The following is an 18,623-nucleotide window of genomic DNA, read 5'->3' as shown; positions in this document are numbered from 1 at the left end:
TGCCTGACCTGCTGTGCATTTCCAGCAACACACTCATGACTCTCATCTCCAGGATCTGCAGTCCTCGCTTTCTCTTCTGAAAGCCAAAGGGCAAGAAATCAAGACAGGACTGGAATATCAGGTTAGAAAGATGGGCTATGAAAAGATGAGAAGGAAACAAACAATGCAGGTTTTAGGAGGGAGTTCCAGAGAAGAAAAGTAAGGACACAATCAAGACAGCAAAGTCGGACGTGGTGTGAGATTAGAAGATGGTGTAAAAACTGGTAGGGGTGAGCTGCACAGATTAAAAGCAGGCTTGAAATGTAATGCACTGTAATATAGGTATGGATAATGAATAAGTTAGAAAGTAGGAATTTATAACGGAAATCTAAAAATAGAAAGGTTACTGTATTACTTCAAAATTAAGACTAAATTATTTGTGTACCCACTGCAATTAGCACAGCACCTAACCTCAATATACCTGATAACAATACTTGGCTTGGAAGGCCTGTATCTCTTTTTCACTCCTTAAACCCTACACTGAGTTTTCCACCTCCACACAATTTTTTTTTTTAAATTAAAATCTATTTATACCCTTATTATACCTTATTTATACCTTGTTAGCCTTATTCTCCTCTCAGGCTAAGCAAACCTCTCCAGCTGAAACATCAATCTGGATTTTGGCTTATGCCCCCCTGAAACATTTACCTCTGCTTACCTCTACTCTTTCCCTCCCCTTGGCCAATGTACAAAAAACAAAATGTATACAAATCTTCATTTGGATATTGTCACTCACTTTTTCTTTCATAAGCTGCGTCTTTTTCATAGCGTAATTGGAAGGAGCTTTCCTGAATCGGTCCTTTTCTTTCACAATCTGCAAGGACAAGACAAAGTGGCTCAACAAGGGCAACAACATGAACATGATCTCAGTGATCAGTTTGAAGAGAAGGCTTCTGTATACTTAGTGTATCAGCTGAAGCTTCAAGTGATTCTGTACAATATTACCTAAACCTCCAAAGTAATATCAGAGAACACCAAACTCCTGAAAACAATTATCTGCATTGCTGTGACACTTCCATTTGCAAATTCACTAGCCATACTGGTACTGAGGAAGAGACTCCCGAAAACCCCTGGTGTTCAAGATCTAATTTAAACTTGATGTTTACCATAGATGTGGTTCAAGTGCAATAACTCATTTTAATCTGACTTCCATTCATAACATAGTCAAATAATATATTGCTGCATTGGCCATTTGATATAAAGTAACCCATTTACCGTAATGATTAGACAGGAAGAATAAAATGCATCATTTTAATGAAGTACGAAACTATTGAGCCCGCAACCCCACCCCCAACCCCCAAAAAAACTGTTAAATGCTAATCAGTCACCTTTTGAATCAGAGTTGAATTTGTCACAGTATGATGGACAGGACATATAAGCTTGTTATATGGACCAAGTTGATCTGAATCACTCTGACCCACAGCATGAAAACGCCCCAATTCTGGCATTATATTTTTGAATGTACAAGCTGCAGAATGGTTGGTGTGTGATGTGGAACAAGGTCAGACACTAGGCTGACAGTGTGCTCTGCCGGAAGTTTGTCAAAAGTGACCCACGAATTAGTAAGCGCCTTTCTCCCACCTGGATAGGGATAAAGTTTGAACTTCACCTGAATGAAATATGTTAAACCACAAAACAAACTAAGCAGGGGTTTCTGTGGCACAGTGGTAGTATCCCTACCTCCGGACCAGGAAGTCTAGGTTCAACTCACACCTCCTCCAAAAGGTGTATAATAGAATCTCTAAAGAGGTTGATCAGACAGAGAGAAAAAAAAAAATCAAGAGATTAAGCGATATTGGAGAGAGGGAAAAAGACATGTTGGCAACTTTGTCCAACCAGTTGGCTTTTGATCCAGCACATACCTCTTCAATGTCACGGTCATTGAATTTATACTCCAGTGCCTGTTTGATCTGCTGTTCCTTCTTGTTAACTTCATCCATGGTTGGTAACTGCATTCCTCCCATCATTATCTGTAATAACGGGAATCAAGTTAAGGAAGCTCAATGACAGTCTGGTCCTGCTGCCTACCTGAGACGCTGAACCACAAACTGCAATTCCTCCTCACCGTTCCAAGCCATAAGCAGGGCTGCAAACCATGCACCACTATTATCTTGGGAGCTTACCAAAGCTTTGACAGCAGGGACCCCCTATCTGATTGTATTTAACATGGAAATCCGTCAAGTAGCAGAGGAATTGGTCAGATGAAGACATCAGCTTTGCAGTTTACTAGCTGCCACAGTGCCTCTCAAGATTAGACACATAAAACTGAAGTGAACAAACCCCACCCCACCACAGAACTCACCGTTTCCCTCCATTTCATAAACTCAGTTTCTGTGAACTCTTGGTTTGACACAAACTCAAGACGAAACACCCGCTCATCTGAACCATGTCTAGAGGGGAAAAAAAAAATCACACTTCTGTAATTAGAGGGAAAACTGGACGGAAAATAAGACTTGCACCCTTCACTGCTGCTTGCAATTGATCTGGGAAGTACTGAAACCGACGTTACTGACTTCTGCAAGACATGCCGCTTATCAAATGGCTGGGAAAGCCCAGATGTTAATTTAACCAGCTCCACAGATCTCAATATCTGCTTTATTAAACCTTTTAGTAAGACTGTGAGCATTGTATAGGTCAAAATAGAACGTCAATATTTTTGCACAGGATTGGTCTGAGATTCCCATCCTATCCCTTCAAGATTGCTTCACCCAGATGATAATTGAAGGGTCAATTAAATTTTCCACCAGATATGTATTACCCAGAGAAGTTCAATCTGACAAAGGCTGCTCAAGAACATCTTATAATTTCTCAACAGATGATTAAAAACAAGTAAGGAAACTGAAGAGCACATTTTCAATAAAAAAAAGTGCTCTTTGTGTTCCTATACCATGCAAGCCATTGGCTGCAAGATTTAGTTAAAAAGAAACTTAATGAGATAACCTATTTATCAGCATACCAGATGGAAGACCAGTGGTTAACAAAGCAATTCTGGTCTCCTTCCTATTGGAAGGATGTTGTGAAACCTTGATTTGGAGATGCCGGTGTGCTTCCAATTAAACCTGTTGGACTATAACCTGGTGTTGTGTGATTTTTAACGTTGTGAAACATGAAAGGGTTCAGAAAAGATTTACAAGGATCTTGCCAGAGATGGAGGATTTGAGCTACAGGAAGGGGCTGAATAGGCTGAGGCTGTTTTCTCTGGAACGTCGGAACCTTATAGAGTTTTATTAAATCATGAGGGGTATGGATAGGATAAATAGACAAAGTCTTTTCCCTGGGGTGGGGGGAGTCCAGAACTAGAGGGAATAGGTTTAGGATGAGAGGGGAAAGATATAAAAAGGGACTGAAGGGCCAACGTTTTCCATACAGATGGAGGTGCATGCATGGAATGAGCTGCCAGAAGAAAAGTGGCAGAGGCTGGTACAATTGCAACATTTAACAGGCATTTGGATGAATATTTGAATAGGAAGGGTTTGGAAGGATATGGGCTGGGTGCTGGCAAGTGGGACTAGATTACGTTGGGATTTCTGGTTGGACCAAAGGGTCTGTTTCTGTATATATCTAGGACTCTATATGGAATAGAGGGAGAAGCAGCCATTTGGATACAGAAGTGGCTCAAAGGTAGGAGACAGAAGTGGTGGAGGGTTGCATTTCACACTGGAGGCCTGTGACCAGCAGTGTGCCACAAGGATCAGTGCTGGGTCTACTGCTTTTCATCATTTATATAAACGATGTGGATGTAAAGATTGAAAGCATAGTTAGTAAGTTTGCAGATGGCATCAAAATTAGTAATGTAGTGAACAGCAAAGAATATTACCTCAAAGTACAATGGGACCTTAATCAGATGGGCCAACAGACCAATGAGTGGCAGATGGAGTTTATTTTAGATAAATGTGAGGTGCTGTATTTTGAAAAGGCAAATCTTAGCAGGACTTACACACTTAATGGTAAGGTCCTGGAGAGTGTTACTGAACAAAGAGACCTTGGAGTACAGGTTCATAGTTCCTTGAAAGTGGAGTCGCAGGTAGACAGGATAGTGAAAGCAGCATTTGGCATGCTTGCCTTTACTGGTCAATGCATTGAGTGCGGGAGTTGCAAGGTCATGTTGCAGCTTTACAGGACATTGATTAGGCCACTTCTGGAATATGTCTCCCTGCTATAGGAAGGATGTTGTGAAATTTGAAAGGGCTCAGAAAAGATTTATAAGCATGTTACCAGGGTTGGAGGGCTTGTGCTATAGGGAGCAGCTGAATAAGCTGGAGCTATTTTCCCTGTAGCATTGGAGGCTGAGGGGTGACCATATAGTGGTTTATAAAATCATGAGGGGCATGGATAGGGTAAATAGACAAGGTCTTTCCCCAGAGTAGGGGAGCCAAAAACTAGAGGGGAAAGATTTGAAAGGGACCTGGGGGGGGATCCCTTTTATGCAGAGCATGGTGGGTGTATGGAATGAACTGCCAAAGGAAGTGGTGGATGCTGGTACAATTACAATATGTAAAAGGCATCTGGATGGGTACATGAATAGGAAGGGTTTAGAGGGATATGGTGAAATGCTAGCAAATGGGACTAGATTAATTTAGGATATCCGGTCAGCATGCTGTCCAGCTCTATGACTCTAAGTCAACAAGAGGGTCTCAAGGAGGGAAAATAACCAAAGAATGTACCACAGGCAGTAAAGAATGAAGAGAATAATACCATTATATCTGAGGGTTCAAGTGATAAAGACAGGGCTGAAAGTTTCAAACAGAATCCCCAGCAAAAACGCTAGCCATTAGGTGGTGACAGATAATTTGACTAAAATGTTTCACCATCTTCCAGTGGAGTCTGATATTAAAAGAATGAATTGTAATGTATCTAACTTTAGTTATATAGATTACATGAGAAATACTCCAATCAATCATTCATCGAGACTGAACCCTAAGATATTGGCTGAACTCAGCGAAGTATTTATAAAGAACTTCCAGACCAAGAATCGCTGGATCTAATGCTGCAACCATATTTACGTTGTAGGAATCAAATCACCAACATCCAGCAGTCCAATTAGCCACTGGGTTGGTTCTGATCAATACTGATGGGTTCGCTATGAGTGTCTGGGCAGGCGGGACTGAAATGCAGACCTTCTCGACACCACCAGCACACCACAAGACCCTTTCCCGTTAAGTCCCTGGTCATTTAATTGGTAGAGTAGTGATTGGCATTGCACTTATTTCCTTTAACCTGGAGATAATTAGATGGAAGACAGACCAACTTGCCCTAATCTCTCAAACAGGAGAAGACCACCTAGCCCATTATTCAGTTAGATCGTGGGCTGGTTCATATCTAAACTACATTGTCTGCCATGGTTGCACATTTCTAAACACATTTTTATCTAACAAGCTATAACCTATTTAGAAATATTTAACTGTTACACAGACTCAAGTCTGTCTGAGCACAAGTTCATACGGGACAGTAAAATCTAGAATTCTGCTATCCCTTATGTGAAGAAGCCCTTCCAGATATTGCACCTCCAACAGCATATTATGATTATGCCTGATCACATAAATTAATTACTCCCTCTATCTTACCAGCTCCTTTAAACATCTTACAAAACCTCAATTTCAACAATGTTTGATTCTAGCAGGAAAGATTCCGTGCTGGCTTTTGCTAAGTACAGGATTCAGTTACACTGAAATGCCAAATATGTTTCAAGCCACACTGGTAACCACCACATTGGCAGAGTTCTGATGAGTGGTTATTCAAGTGCTGGATCACAGGGTTGGTTTCACATAAAGCAGCTATTAAATTCAAGAGTACAAACAATGGCAGAAGCTAAAGAAAAGCTGCCAGAATAAAATGTGTTCAACATAGAGAGGGGCATTTTTCCTTCCCACTGACTAAGGAATACAGCATATTACAATTAGGAATTTCTAGCAGATCAGTTAATTTCAACTGAAATCACAGCCTCCTACAAAAAGGTACAATCTTTGAAAGACTGCCCCACTGCAATCACATGAAATGTTGCAGACCAGACAACACCTCGTAAAAACATGGGAACAGTGGGAGAAACTGGACAACAACCCCTCGACTCAGAAAACCTTAGTTTCAATTCTTGTCATTTCCTTTGAACCTACCGTAACTGCAGGCCTTTGTTTGTTCTTGAGCTGCCCAATTGATAGACCTTTCCAGTTTCTACAACACCAGTGATTTCTGCGACCTGTGAGTAGACAGAGATATTTTCAATAAGCCACATGCACACACGTTTTTGGTGCTGGGACTACTAATGGTAAAACCAATACTCATACAGTACAGGACAATCAGGATGGACAACTGTAGAAGTAGTGAACCAAGCTAATCAATATTAAAAGCCTGTCAGGAACATTAAAGGTGTATTTGTCAGTTGCAGAGAATAGGCTAATGCAGACACGGTGCATTGAGACTTGTTTACGGTCAAACGATAATGCTGGCAAAAAAGTGTGCAGTGTTGTTTAAAGCCAAGATGAGAAATTCAGAGAAACTTTCAACAAGATATGAATGGAATGGAGCCACACATTGACTTTAAATATCTGTCACAGCCTCATACATCAATGATCTACAGGAAGGAACTAAGGACATTACTAAGGTTGCAGATGACAAAGACAGGTGAATGGACAAATAATTGAAGAAGCAGAGAGGCTGTAGAAAGACTTGGACAGGCTAAGAGAGCGGACAAAGTAGTGGCAGATGGAATACAATGTGGTTAAGTGCAAGTTTATGCACTTTGGTAGGAAGAATAGAGACAAACTATTTTCTAAATAGGGACAGGCTCTGGAAATCTGAAAAGGGCCACTGGAGTACTAGTTCGTATTCAAAGACTTGTCTTGCAGATAGGAAGGCAAATGCAATGTTTGCAATCAGGCTAGAATACAACAGCAAGATTGTACCACTGAGGCCGTACAAAGTTCTAGTCAGACTGCATTTGGAATACAGTTTTGGGGCCCATATCGAAGGAAGGATGTGCTGATCTTGGAGTGGGTCCAGCAGAGGTTTACAAGAATGAAGGGCTTGTCATAAGGAGCGCGATGGGAATGCGATACGTAGGTGAAGATGGGGGTGAAGGTGATAGGTCAGAGGGTGGAGCAAATAGGTGGGAAGTAAGATTGACAGATAGGATTGTTCAAGAGGGCGGTGCAAAGTTGGGACTGCGATAAGGTTGGGGGTGGAAATGGTGGAATCCATATTGACCCTGTGTGGCTGGAGGGTCCCAAGGTGAAAGACGAGGCATTCTTCCTCCAGGCATCGGATAGTTAGGGTTTGGCAATGGAGGTGACCCCGGACCTGCATGTCTTTGGTGGAATGGGAGGGATCTTGATGGAGTTTAGAAGGATGAGGAGGGGACCTGATTGAAACTTACTGAATACTGAGGGTCTGGATAGAATGGACGCTAGAAGATGTTCCCATTAGCAGGAGAGACTGGGACACAAGGGCACATCTTCAGGGTGGACGGATTACCCTTTCGAACAGAGTTGAGGAATTTCTTCAGCCAGAGGGTGGTGAATCTGTGGAACTTATAACCACAGATGGCTTGGAGGTCAAGTCATTGAGTATTTAAGAGAGATAGATAGATAGGTTCCTCATAATAAAGAAGATCAAAGGTCATGGAGAGAAGGCAGGGGTGGGGTGGGGGCATTGAGAACCATATCAGCCATGATCAAATGGTGGAACATATTCGATGGGCTAAATGGATTAATTCGGCTACTGTATCTTATGGTCTCGGTCTCATGCTGACCTTCTCCATCATAGCCTTCCAGGAGAAGGCCTTATGCCCGAAACGTCGAATCTCCTGTTCCTTTGATGCTGCCTGACCTGCTGCGCTTTTCCAGCAACACACTTTTCAGCTCTGATCCCCAGCATCTACAGTCCTCACTTTCTCCTTCTCCATCATAGCCTCACATTGATCAAATATACCAGATGATACTTACTCTGTATACCGGCTTCCCATTACTGTTTCCAATGCCAATGCGAACAAAGCAACCAACTGCTGTCTTGGAGAAGAAGGGCATGTGACACCATCGCTCCAGCTTATAGCGTGAAAGCCTGATTTTGTTGAGTTCCTCTGGTAAAGTGACCGGCAGCGACTTGGCTGGAACTTCCTCTTTTCTGTACCAATGCAAATGAAGTTAATTTTAGCAACAATGTACTGAAATCCTGATATCAGTATCTGACATAGCAAGCATCACAACACCACACCATCGTCAATCTCTGCCGTATTAGCGAGGTGTCCTGTTCCCATTTGTGTCCACTCTATGCATCTAGATCAGGCCTCTGGGAGTGAACTTGATCTACCTATCTACAGTATTAACTCTGAAGAGATTCACTATAGCCGCACCACCCCTCCTGGAAGTTGCATTTTTTAAATAGAAGTGTTACTCAGACACTTACTTCCTACTATCCTGGCACAGGATTAACACCCTACTCATTAGGAACACTGGTACTCAACGTCTCTAGAGGGAACATCCTCCTCTCACTCCTAATCCCTTCTCTTCTCTTCTCATCCCACAAACACTGCCATCTTACACTGCTTGGAAGTTAACGAGTGCTGACTCCCATGTGAACAATGCACTTACAACCCCCAGCCTTACAGCAAACGCGGGGTGAAGCTTAACTAATTATAGTCTTTATTGTAGCATTGTCACCCAAACATCCATGATGTTGGGTGCTATTCTCCCACCAAGTCTCACACTGGTCACTTTCCCTACTTCTCCAATACTTCCACCTCTAGACATCTAAATCTGTTCCACCTCTCTCAATGCTCCTTTACGTCAGCCTCAACTCAACAAACCCTCCACAATGCACAGCATGGAGCAACAACTCATCTTCGATTAATTCCATCTCTGCTCCCCTAGCTATCTCATCGAAATTCACTGCCGAGCCACTACATGAAAACTTTCCCATCGTATTCATGCTCAGCACATGCACCTCCTCACCTCTCATGGTCTGAATAGTAGACAATTAATTATCAAACAATTAACTCTCTCCAACAACCCTGAAAAATGTCTTTCTTGGGCCTCATGCAATTTCCAAACTTTATACTTGCTCTTCTATCAATATGCATTCTCAGTAAACCTATGGTTTCTTCAATGACAGCTTTTCGATTTTCATCCATCTGACCCCAGCAAAACATTCAGCAGTGTGTACACCCACCACTCAAATTTTCACTCTGTCAAGTCCATAGGCTACTTATATAAGAGATATCTTGCACACAACTATTGAGTCCATAATTCAGTTAGATTTAAAATAGCAATGGAAAAAGGACAGACCAGATCTAAAAGTTGAAGTTCTAAATTGGAGAAAGGCCAATTTTGACGGTATTAGGCAAGAACTTTCAAAAGCTGATTGGGGGCAGATGTTCACAGTTAAAGGGATGGCTGGAAAATGGGAAGCCTTCAGAAATGAGATAATGAGAATCCAGTGAAAGTATATTCCTGTCAGGGTGAAAGGAAAGGCTGGTTGGTATAGGGAATGCAGGATGACTAAAGAAATTGAGGGTTTGGTTAAGAAAAAGAAGGAAGCATATGTAAGGTTAGATCGAGTGAATCCTTAGAAGAGTATAAGCAAAGTAGGAGTATACTTAAGAAGGAAATCAGGGGGCAAAAAGGGGACATGAGATAGCTTTGGTAAGTAAAATTAAGGAGAATTCAAAGGGTTTTTACAAATACGTTAAGGACAAAAGGGTAACTTGGGAGAGAATAGGGCCCCTCAAAGATCAGCAAGGCAGCCTTTGCGATGAGCCGCAGAAAATAGGAGAGATACTAAACGTGTATTTTGCATCAGTATTTACCGTGGAAAAGGATATGGAAGATATAGAATGTAGGGAAATAGATGGTGAAGTCCTGCAAAACGTCAGTATTACAGAGGAGGAAGTAACGGGGAAGACAGAGGGTGGTGCTGGAGGGTTGTTTTTCAGACTGGAGGCCTGTGACCAGTAGAGTGCCACAAGGATCGGTGCTGGGTCCACTACTTTTCGTCATTTATATAAATGATTTGGATGTGAGCATGAGAGATATAGTTATTAAGTTTGCAGATGACATCAAAATTGGAGGTGTAGTGGACAGCAAAGGTGGTTACCTCAGATTACAACAGGATCTTGATCAGATGGGTCAATGGGCTGAGAAGTGGTAGATGGAGTTTAATTTAGATAAATGAGAGGTGCTGCATTTTGGGAAAGCAAATCTTAGCAGGACTTATACATTTTATGGTAAGGTCCTACGGAGTGTTGCTGAACAAAGAGACCTTGGAGTGCAGGTTCATAGCTCCTTGAAAGTGGAGTTGCAGGTAGACAGGATGGTGTTTAGTATGCTTTCCTCTATTGGTCAGAATATTGAGTACAGGTGTTGGGAGGTCATGTTGCGGCTGTACAGGACATTGGTTAGGCCACTGTTGGAATATTGCGTGCAATTCTGGTCTCCTTCCTATCGGAAAGATGTTGTGAAACTTGAAATGGTTCAGAAAAGATTTACGACGATGTTGCCAGGGTTGGAGGAATGGAGCTACAGGGAGAGGGTGAACAGGCTGGGGCTGTTTTCCCTGGAACGTCAGAGGCTGAGGGGTGACCTTATAGAGGTTTACAAAATAATGAGGGGCACAGATAGGGTAAATAGACAAAGTCTTTTCCCTGGGGTCGGGGAGTCTAGAACTAGAGGGCATAGTTTAGGTTGAGGGGAAAAGATATAAAAGAGACCTAACGGGCAACTTTTTCACGCAGAGGGTGGTACGTGTATGGAATGAGCTGCCAGAGGAAGTAGTGGAGGCTGATACAATTGCAACATTTAAGAGGCATTTGGATAGGTATATGAATAGGAAGGGTTTGGAGGGATATGGGCCGGGTGCTGGTAAGTGGGATGAGATTGAGTTGGGATAGCTGGTCGGCATGGACCGAAGGGTCTGTTTCCATGCTGTACACCTCTATGACTCTGAGTCATGTCTCAGCAGATCAGACTCCTAAACCATTAAATTACATGCCCTTCTACTCCAACACTTCAGGTGTAAGGTAAAGTTTTATTCCATCTGCTGTTCAATATTACACAGCAGTGAAACATGCCCTGAAATGTATTTGTGTTAACAGGAATATAACAAGCCACAATAATTCAAATTAAGATCCTAGTTAGCCAAAGATATTCACTGCAGGTAGGTCACAGTCACATTAAGAACTTACTCTTCCTCTTCGTCAGAAGATGATGACCTAGATGATCGATCACTCTTCACACTTGACTGCTCTTCCTCCTCCTCCTCTTCATCGTCAGAATAAACCTCACTGGCTTTTAGAGGCTGTTTCCTGGCCAATAATTCAGCTGAAATAAACAAGACAGATCAAACCCCAAACTCATTGTTTTCATGCAGTAAAACTCAATGAAAAACAACTTCCTTTCCTAATGCTCACTTGTGCCACCCAAGTCATGACATTTTCCCTTCTGCTCTCTTGAATACTTGGCAGCCTTGAACCTGTGACCAAGATGTACTCATATCTGTGCCTATCTATATTTTTCACTGGTCCAGTGAAACAACTGCCCTATCTACATCTCTCACCTACTTTTCTACACAGCATGCCTGCTCGGGATTAAAGTTCACTAACCTTCCCACCATTACCATTTGGGTTGTACCTGTGGAACAATTACTACCTTTCCCTGCATTTCCCCCTAGAGCTTGCTCACTAACAAATAAAGCATTGGATCCCACAACCTTACTGGGAAGAAAGCACTGGTGTTGAATTGAATAAAAGTTGGCTTACAGGTGGTGACATCTTCCACCTTAACTGTACTTTCCTACATTACATAGTAACCACACTCACAAAGCATTTAATACCCTACACGTTATTTTGAGATGGCTGGATGTTCAGTTGTGAGGAACACTATGAATTTAAGTCATTTTCTCTATTATCCATCCCATTCAAAGTATGGCAATGGTATTCATCAACTAATACTCCTGCCACTTGACCTGCTTTTAATCACCTCAATGTCTCAGCTTATTCTTCCAAGTGCTTCTCTAACCCAACCAAGCTCCACTGCAAGTTACCCACCATACACACCTGCCTGAAGCAATTTCTCATCCTCAGAACTTTACATCCATCATAAATCCTTTTGCCTTTTCTTCCATTCTACTGGTCTTCCCAAACTCTCAGTCACAGATAGCCCCTCTACTTGCTTCAACATATCTGCACTGATGGTCCCTTTTGATATGCTTACCACAGTCAAAATCTTCACACAAACCTATCTTAGTCAAGTCTACAATTTATCCTTTGAAGTCAAAGGCTAGGATTTGTTTCTGTATTTATCACTAGACATTGCTGGAATTTTTTTTCCTGCTACTGTAGCTAAGTAGTATTTTGGGACGATTTCCTCGTGTTAAAAGATTGAAATAAGTGCAAGTTGCTGATGATGTCTAGGCTGTTGTGAAGGAGGTACTTAGTGTGGGAATGGTCTTGGTGAAGGAGATGGATCTAACTACAGAGTCCAGAATAGGCAGGTAGCTTGCAGTTCCCCTTAAACAAAACAGAGTTGCTCTGACATCTACAATATTCTCACTGAAGCCGACAAGAACATAGTGCACAGAATTTGAAGATTTAAAAAATTCTGCACAAAACTGAAAAACAAAGAAGAATTCAAGAGCAAAATGCTGTCTCCATCACTGAATAGGTTACAATTTGAAGTGAGACATTCAAGGTCACGGAGACATTCAAGTCTGAAAAACAAAAAAGGTAGTGTGGTTCATTTTCCATCAAAACATTGAGCTCATTGGATCTCGCTTTGGACTATCAGCTGGTTGGCCTGCAGCCACTGCATTTCTTACCTGTCTTGTTTTTCTTTTTCTCTCGTTCAGCTTTCAGCTCCTCCATTGCCTGAGACTTCTTATCCTGTTTCTCATCCCTTTTTGATCGCCGCTCTTTGTTGTGCGACATCACCTAAACAACAAATACACTTCAGCCGAGTCCTTGGGAGGCACTCATTTCCTCGTTAATCAATCTTATAGACCTTAACCAGTTTAGCAACTTCACATCCTCAAGAATAATTCCTCGTCCTTCAGTTCAAAACAGCCTTTCTTTAGCTGCTCTTACCCTGATGGCGCTAACCATCTACTGATTAACCACCCCAGAGATGCTATCCATCCTCTTTATGTAAGCCTGACGGTGTACACATTGTACCTGCGGGTATATGGAGTTCATTCACCACCTTCTTTTGGCTAAACACGAAGGCCAGTGCTAACCAACTTATCATCTGGCTGAAACCAAGGCACGGAGTCTACAGGTTCCCTGACAGTGAGAGGGCAGCTGAAGCAGTTCATTTTGACTGTATCCAGGATATTCTAAAGGACTACTTGACATCCCACTTTGGTTAGCAGTTTGTGGTAACCAAGTGAAAAAGAAATTTGATAACCGTTGTCCTCTGTCCCAATCTACCAACAGCCAACATGTAATGAGTGTATGGTAAATGTGGAAAGCACCTTGAGATTGGACAAGGCTTCTACAAAATACCTGAGACTCTTGGATCTGCTGCATCTTTTTCTCTCGCTCTTCCTCCATCTTCTTCTTCTTCTCTTTCTTTTCTTTCTTCTTTGCTGCCTTCAGCTTCTTTTCAATTTCGAACCTGTCAACAGATTGGAAGAAATCCTTGAATGCCAGTTAAGTCCAAAATTCAGAGTGGTGGGCAATGGGCTCAGCTAATCTGTACCACACACATTACAGCTCAGGCGCAAACAAATCTCATCAACCAAATTGGTATCACATGGTTTCAATAACCCATGTCTACAACATGCACTTTACCTACCCACTATCAAAAGGTGAAGCATTGGTCAAGGTGGCTAACTTTAGATGCCTGATATTCATTCATGCAGAATTGGGTCTAACTGAGGAACTCAGGCCAGCCTCTCCCAAGTTAGATTAGAGTGGTCCTGGAAAAGCACAGCAGGTCAGGCAGCATCCGAGGAGCAGGAAAATCGATGTTTCGGGCAAAAGCCCTTCTGCTGGAATGGAGAGGACTCCAGACCTGCTAGTTAGGCAAACATTCAGCAGTAATAATGCTCTCCTTTTTGCCTGATTTTGTGTTTTTCTCTCTTTCTTTAGTTTTTCTATTCAGCTATCAAATTAATGAACATTCAGTGAACAGAATTCCAGCCTGTAACAAGCAAGCATATATTTCTGGGAGTCTAATTAAACGGTTTGCATTAACCGATAACATGGGAATTCAAGATGTACAGTTCTACATTTCTGTGAACAACTCATTGTCCAAGGATTTAACAAATGCCTGGTGTCGATCACTTAAAATTGTTTATTTGCAACTTGCTAGTTATTATTTTTTAAAAATGTAACTATTAACTTGATGTCTGTGTGAGAAAGTGGAAATTATGATAAAAAAATTGGGCTGTTGCTTATGTTCTATTATTATAAAATGTTATATTATTAATAAATTAACTTCTCAAATTATAAACTTAATGTGCAAGATTTGTTATTTCTAAGGTCTAGTCAGGAAAAATTGCGCAGTTGGAAGGTCATTAAATGTTTTAATTCACTGTGTTGTGAATCCACGACAGGCAGATTTGGTTTTGCTGGTTATGCCCATGTCACAACAATGTAGTGACATGATAATTGGTCCGAGCATCTCTAAGGTGCACAGGATTATATCAGTTTGTGTAATGGTTGTGCCTGAATAACCATATCATTACCATGCATGTGAGGGTGAAATTCTCCCTTACTGATGCATGGTCAGACACCAGTGTAGAACTTTAATTACAAGAGCTGAAACTTCATTAGAGTTTTCAGTGCCAGTCAAGACCATTTCCTACACGCCCAAGCATCAGTACTTGCTGAATGTATGATTCACTCAATACTGGCCAGCTCTACATAATGTTCAACAAGACATTCCCTGCCCCAAAAGAACACCTGTCACAATTACTAGGTGTTACATCTTCTGGAAGCTTCACCAAGCCACATTTAATCCTCTAATGAAGACAAGAGGAGAGAGAAAAAGTCTGACCACAGGGACGAACAGAATCCCAGGCAGAGAATCTCACCTCCTCCGTAGCACTTCTCTTTTCTCAATTCGATTATACAGTTCCTGCTCTCGCTCTTTCTCAGTCATTTGTTCCAATCTTGCACGATCCTCTTCATCACCCATGAAGTCATCGTCATAGCCATCATGAAACTCCTCCTCCTCTGACGAGGATGAAGATTCTGAGCTTGAAGATGAGCTACTGCTTTCCGAATCAGAAACTTCTCCTGAAATTTCAAATGAGTGTCTCAATCACCAAAAAACATCAACACAAGTGAAGCACTACAATGGAGATGAGTCAGGGTTGTGGGTGGTGACAGAACTAATGTTACATTTATACAACACTGAGTGCGACAAAGCAACATCCAGCATTTCTGATAATAACGGCAAGATTACCAGTATTCTGTTGTTACTCTGTATAATTGACTGCAATTCCTGATTCCCATGAATGCAGCTGAATGTGAAAATCCAGAACTTGTCTGTGACACCCTGCAGTGAGCTGTTGCAGCAGTAATAGATGGAATCAATTAGAGTCACTAGCTTATCATGGACATAGTTATTTACCACTCTTCCTGCTGTAGGAACCATAAGAATATAAGAATTAAGAGAAGATTCTGCCATTCAGACCCTTGAGTCTGTTCTGCCATTTGATAATATCTGATCTGATCTGATCTTGGCCTGAATTCCACTTTCCTATCTACCCCACTATACCATGATCTATAAAGAATTTCACTCAGTCTTAAAACTATTCAAAATCCTTTCCTCCCTTGCTTTTTGGAAACGAACGCCATAACCATCCGAAATAAAACATTTCACCATAACTCCATGTTAAATGGGAGACTTTTTTTAAAAAATGTATACCCTGATTCTAAAATACCCACTTCCCACACACATCCTCTATGTGACATCTCACCTTCATCCACTCAACCCCTTGTGTGTCACTGACTTCTAACCCTCACCCACTCATGGCCTTGCACAATGCCTGATGCACATTCTATTTACTCTGATGCCCTTGTGAAAGTAGTGACAGATGGTCAGGAATTGGTGTGCAGCTGTCATATTGAAATCAAACCAGCAATTAATTACATTTTGCTTTTCTTTTTTGGAGCGTGAACAAAATAAGTTTACCACAGGATTCAAATTATTTACCTTCCTCTGGTGCAGAGCTATCACCAGAACTATCCTCCGCTGAGCTGCCTGATGACGCTGCTTTGTTTACCGCTCTCTTGGTGGCGGTTTTCTTCTCCACACCCTTGCCTTTTCCCTTCTTTTTGGTCTTGCTGCCTCCCACTGTCCACTGAAAAGGAAAACATACTCTTAACTAAAACTCAAGTTCCCTCGACCTAACAATGTGCTTTAACACTTAGATTGGAATATGCCATATACACAGACACGTTTTTAATTTTTAGCATTGATCATCCTGTGCCCTTGTAGGCACAAACTTAGATGCGGCTCAAGACTGACCAAAACAGCTATGGGTCATTGACCATTCCATTCCATTAGCCCTTGGATTTGGAAAGGCTTTTGCAACATCCAGCACTCAAGTATATCATTGCTGAAACATAGGAAAGAGAAATGGCGATTAATCTGAAAGCAGCACTCTCAGCAAGCTAAAACTAGCTTCACTCGCTAAGTGAACCGAAACTCTGCAATGATAAATAACAAGGGTGAGCATCAAAAGGTTGACAATTGAAAGATGTTATCAACTGCAGAATATCTGATGAACAGCTCTTTGTGCAATGAAAACATCCAGGTGTACAAGGCCCATTAAAAGGATACAACCAGAACTATCTTGTGGCATTCTGAAGTATCTTAGCTTAGCTGTGAACACCTGGCATCTACTGCTGGCTACAATACCCTGACAGTTTAGCATCATGAAGTATGGTTAGTTTATGTGGATCTGTGTCTCCAATGTTCCTTTTGCAGAAGTGTATCAATGCAGTGATTAGATGTTAAGAATCACTCCAGAGAGACTCGCAAACCAAAGGATTTTCTTCCCTGCTACCCAAATCACATGTAAATCACCCACCTCTAGGGACAAGGGAGACTTGTTACAGAAAAGGAGGCTCTCTATCACATGGGTACACAAGATTTTTCAGACTACATCCTTCACCTAAAATTCCTCAGCAACAGATCATAAACAACTGTATTCACCAGTTCTGTGTGTATAATGGAAAGAGGTGCCTCCACAAAGCTCTGTCTAAAGGGGCAGCATGGTGCCTCAGTAATTAGCACTGCTGTCTCAGTACCAGGGACCCAGGTTCAATCCCAGCCTTGGGTGACTGTCTGTGTGGAGTTTTCACATTCTCCCAGTGTCTGCGTGGGTTTCCTCCCACAATCCAAAGATGTGCAGGTTAGTGAACTGACAAACCTAAATTGCCCATAGAGTTCAGGGATGTGTAGGTTAGGTGCATTAGTCAGGGGCAAATATAGAGAAATAGTGTAGGGAAATGGGTCTGGGTGAGTTACTCTTCAGAGGGTTGGTGTAGACTTGTTGGGCCAAATGGCCTGTTTCCACACTGTAGGGAGTCTATGATGTTCTAAGATCTAAAAGGCAGACAATAGGTGTGCTGGTGGAGATACAAAATACAATGGATGGACCCTCCCAAAGAACTGTCGAAAACCTTACAACACTTGAAAAAGAATTCTTTAGTGAAACGAAATCGCATACACAGGCCACAGCAATACAGTGACCAGCAACCCAAGATTCTCAGTTAAGTCCGACAGGAACAAAAGACTGAGAACACGCTGCTACTTGTGGGTTTTGGCTCATAAGGTGATTAGATCGAAGATCAACAGCATGTCACCATTATAGGTGACATCTGATAAAGGGCCAGTCATTCCAAATACATTGTGGGACAACATCCTAGACATGGTCATTTGGAGCTTATAACATGGAAGGGCGAGTGTTGGACTGAGGTGGACAAGATGAAAAGTTATACAGCAGGTTATACACCAACAGGTTTGTTTGAAATCACAAGCTTTCTGAGCACTGCCCCTTCAGAGGAAGTGAAGAGAGCACCCAGCACAGATTTTATAATCGGAGATCAAAAGATCATATAAATGGTGTGAGCGAGACTCAATAAACCAAATAACAGGTCTCTGCAGGCGATCAACAGTGTGAGTAAAGTGCCAACAGCTAACTGACAGTGGGATGGCCTACAATCCGACTAATTGAGGCAGAGAGATAATTACAAAAAGTTAAAGATAAGGTGGTGCTGGAGACAAGCAATATGATTGAACTAACATGATAAATATAAGTCTCCTGCCAGGATCTAACCAAAGTAAGAAGTAATCGAAAACTGTACAAAAAAGGTGGACAGGTCATTTGTGATAAAGGTGACGGTGTCAAACAGGACAGTAAGGTAGATTTTACAAAGGCATGGAGATTAGCAGCTATAGAGCCAGGGCTCATTTAGTGTGGCACCCAGGGATCTCAAAAGAGATTGACAGCCACATAGTCAACTGTGAAACTTGTGTTATTCACACATCTGAGCAGAAAGTGCCATTGATCCTCACTAGACAGTGGGAACAGATCTATTTGTGATTTACAGATGGTCTTACTTTATTGCCGACAATGTTTAGAGG

The 18,623-nt window shown here is 41.8% G+C and overlaps 1 protein-coding gene across 1 annotated transcript in view; it reads right to left on the bottom strand.

Moving 5' to 3' along the window:
- rtf1 (RTF1 homolog, Paf1/RNA polymerase II complex component) overlaps positions 1 to 18,623 on the bottom strand; it is a 60,321-nt gene that overhangs the window by 20,996 nt on the left and 20,702 nt on the right. The window contains exons 3-12 of the mRNA XM_072569395.1: positions 16,185 to 16,332; positions 15,058 to 15,262; positions 13,523 to 13,634; positions 12,841 to 12,952; positions 11,210 to 11,345; positions 7,977 to 8,154; positions 6,150 to 6,232; positions 2,342 to 2,429; positions 1,902 to 2,009; positions 776 to 853 (exon numbers count right to left, since the gene is read on the bottom strand). Of these exons, the coding sequence (XP_072425496.1) occupies positions 776 to 853; positions 1,902 to 2,009; positions 2,342 to 2,429; positions 6,150 to 6,232; positions 7,977 to 8,154; positions 11,210 to 11,345; positions 12,841 to 12,952; positions 13,523 to 13,634; positions 15,058 to 15,262; positions 16,185 to 16,332 (1,248 nt within the window). The remainder of the gene's footprint in view (positions 1 to 775; positions 854 to 1,901; positions 2,010 to 2,341; positions 2,430 to 6,149; positions 6,233 to 7,976; positions 8,155 to 11,209; positions 11,346 to 12,840; positions 12,953 to 13,522; positions 13,635 to 15,057; positions 15,263 to 16,184; positions 16,333 to 18,623) is intronic.

This window comes from Chiloscyllium punctatum, chromosome 4 (genome assembly GCF_047496795.1).
Source record: "Chiloscyllium punctatum isolate Juve2018m chromosome 4, sChiPun1.3, whole genome shotgun sequence".
NCBI classification, from domain to species: Eukaryota; Metazoa; Chordata; class Chondrichthyes; order Orectolobiformes; family Hemiscylliidae; genus Chiloscyllium; species Chiloscyllium punctatum.
Note: the sequence above shows the minus strand (reverse complement) of the source record. Positions and strands in the feature narration are given on the sequence as shown.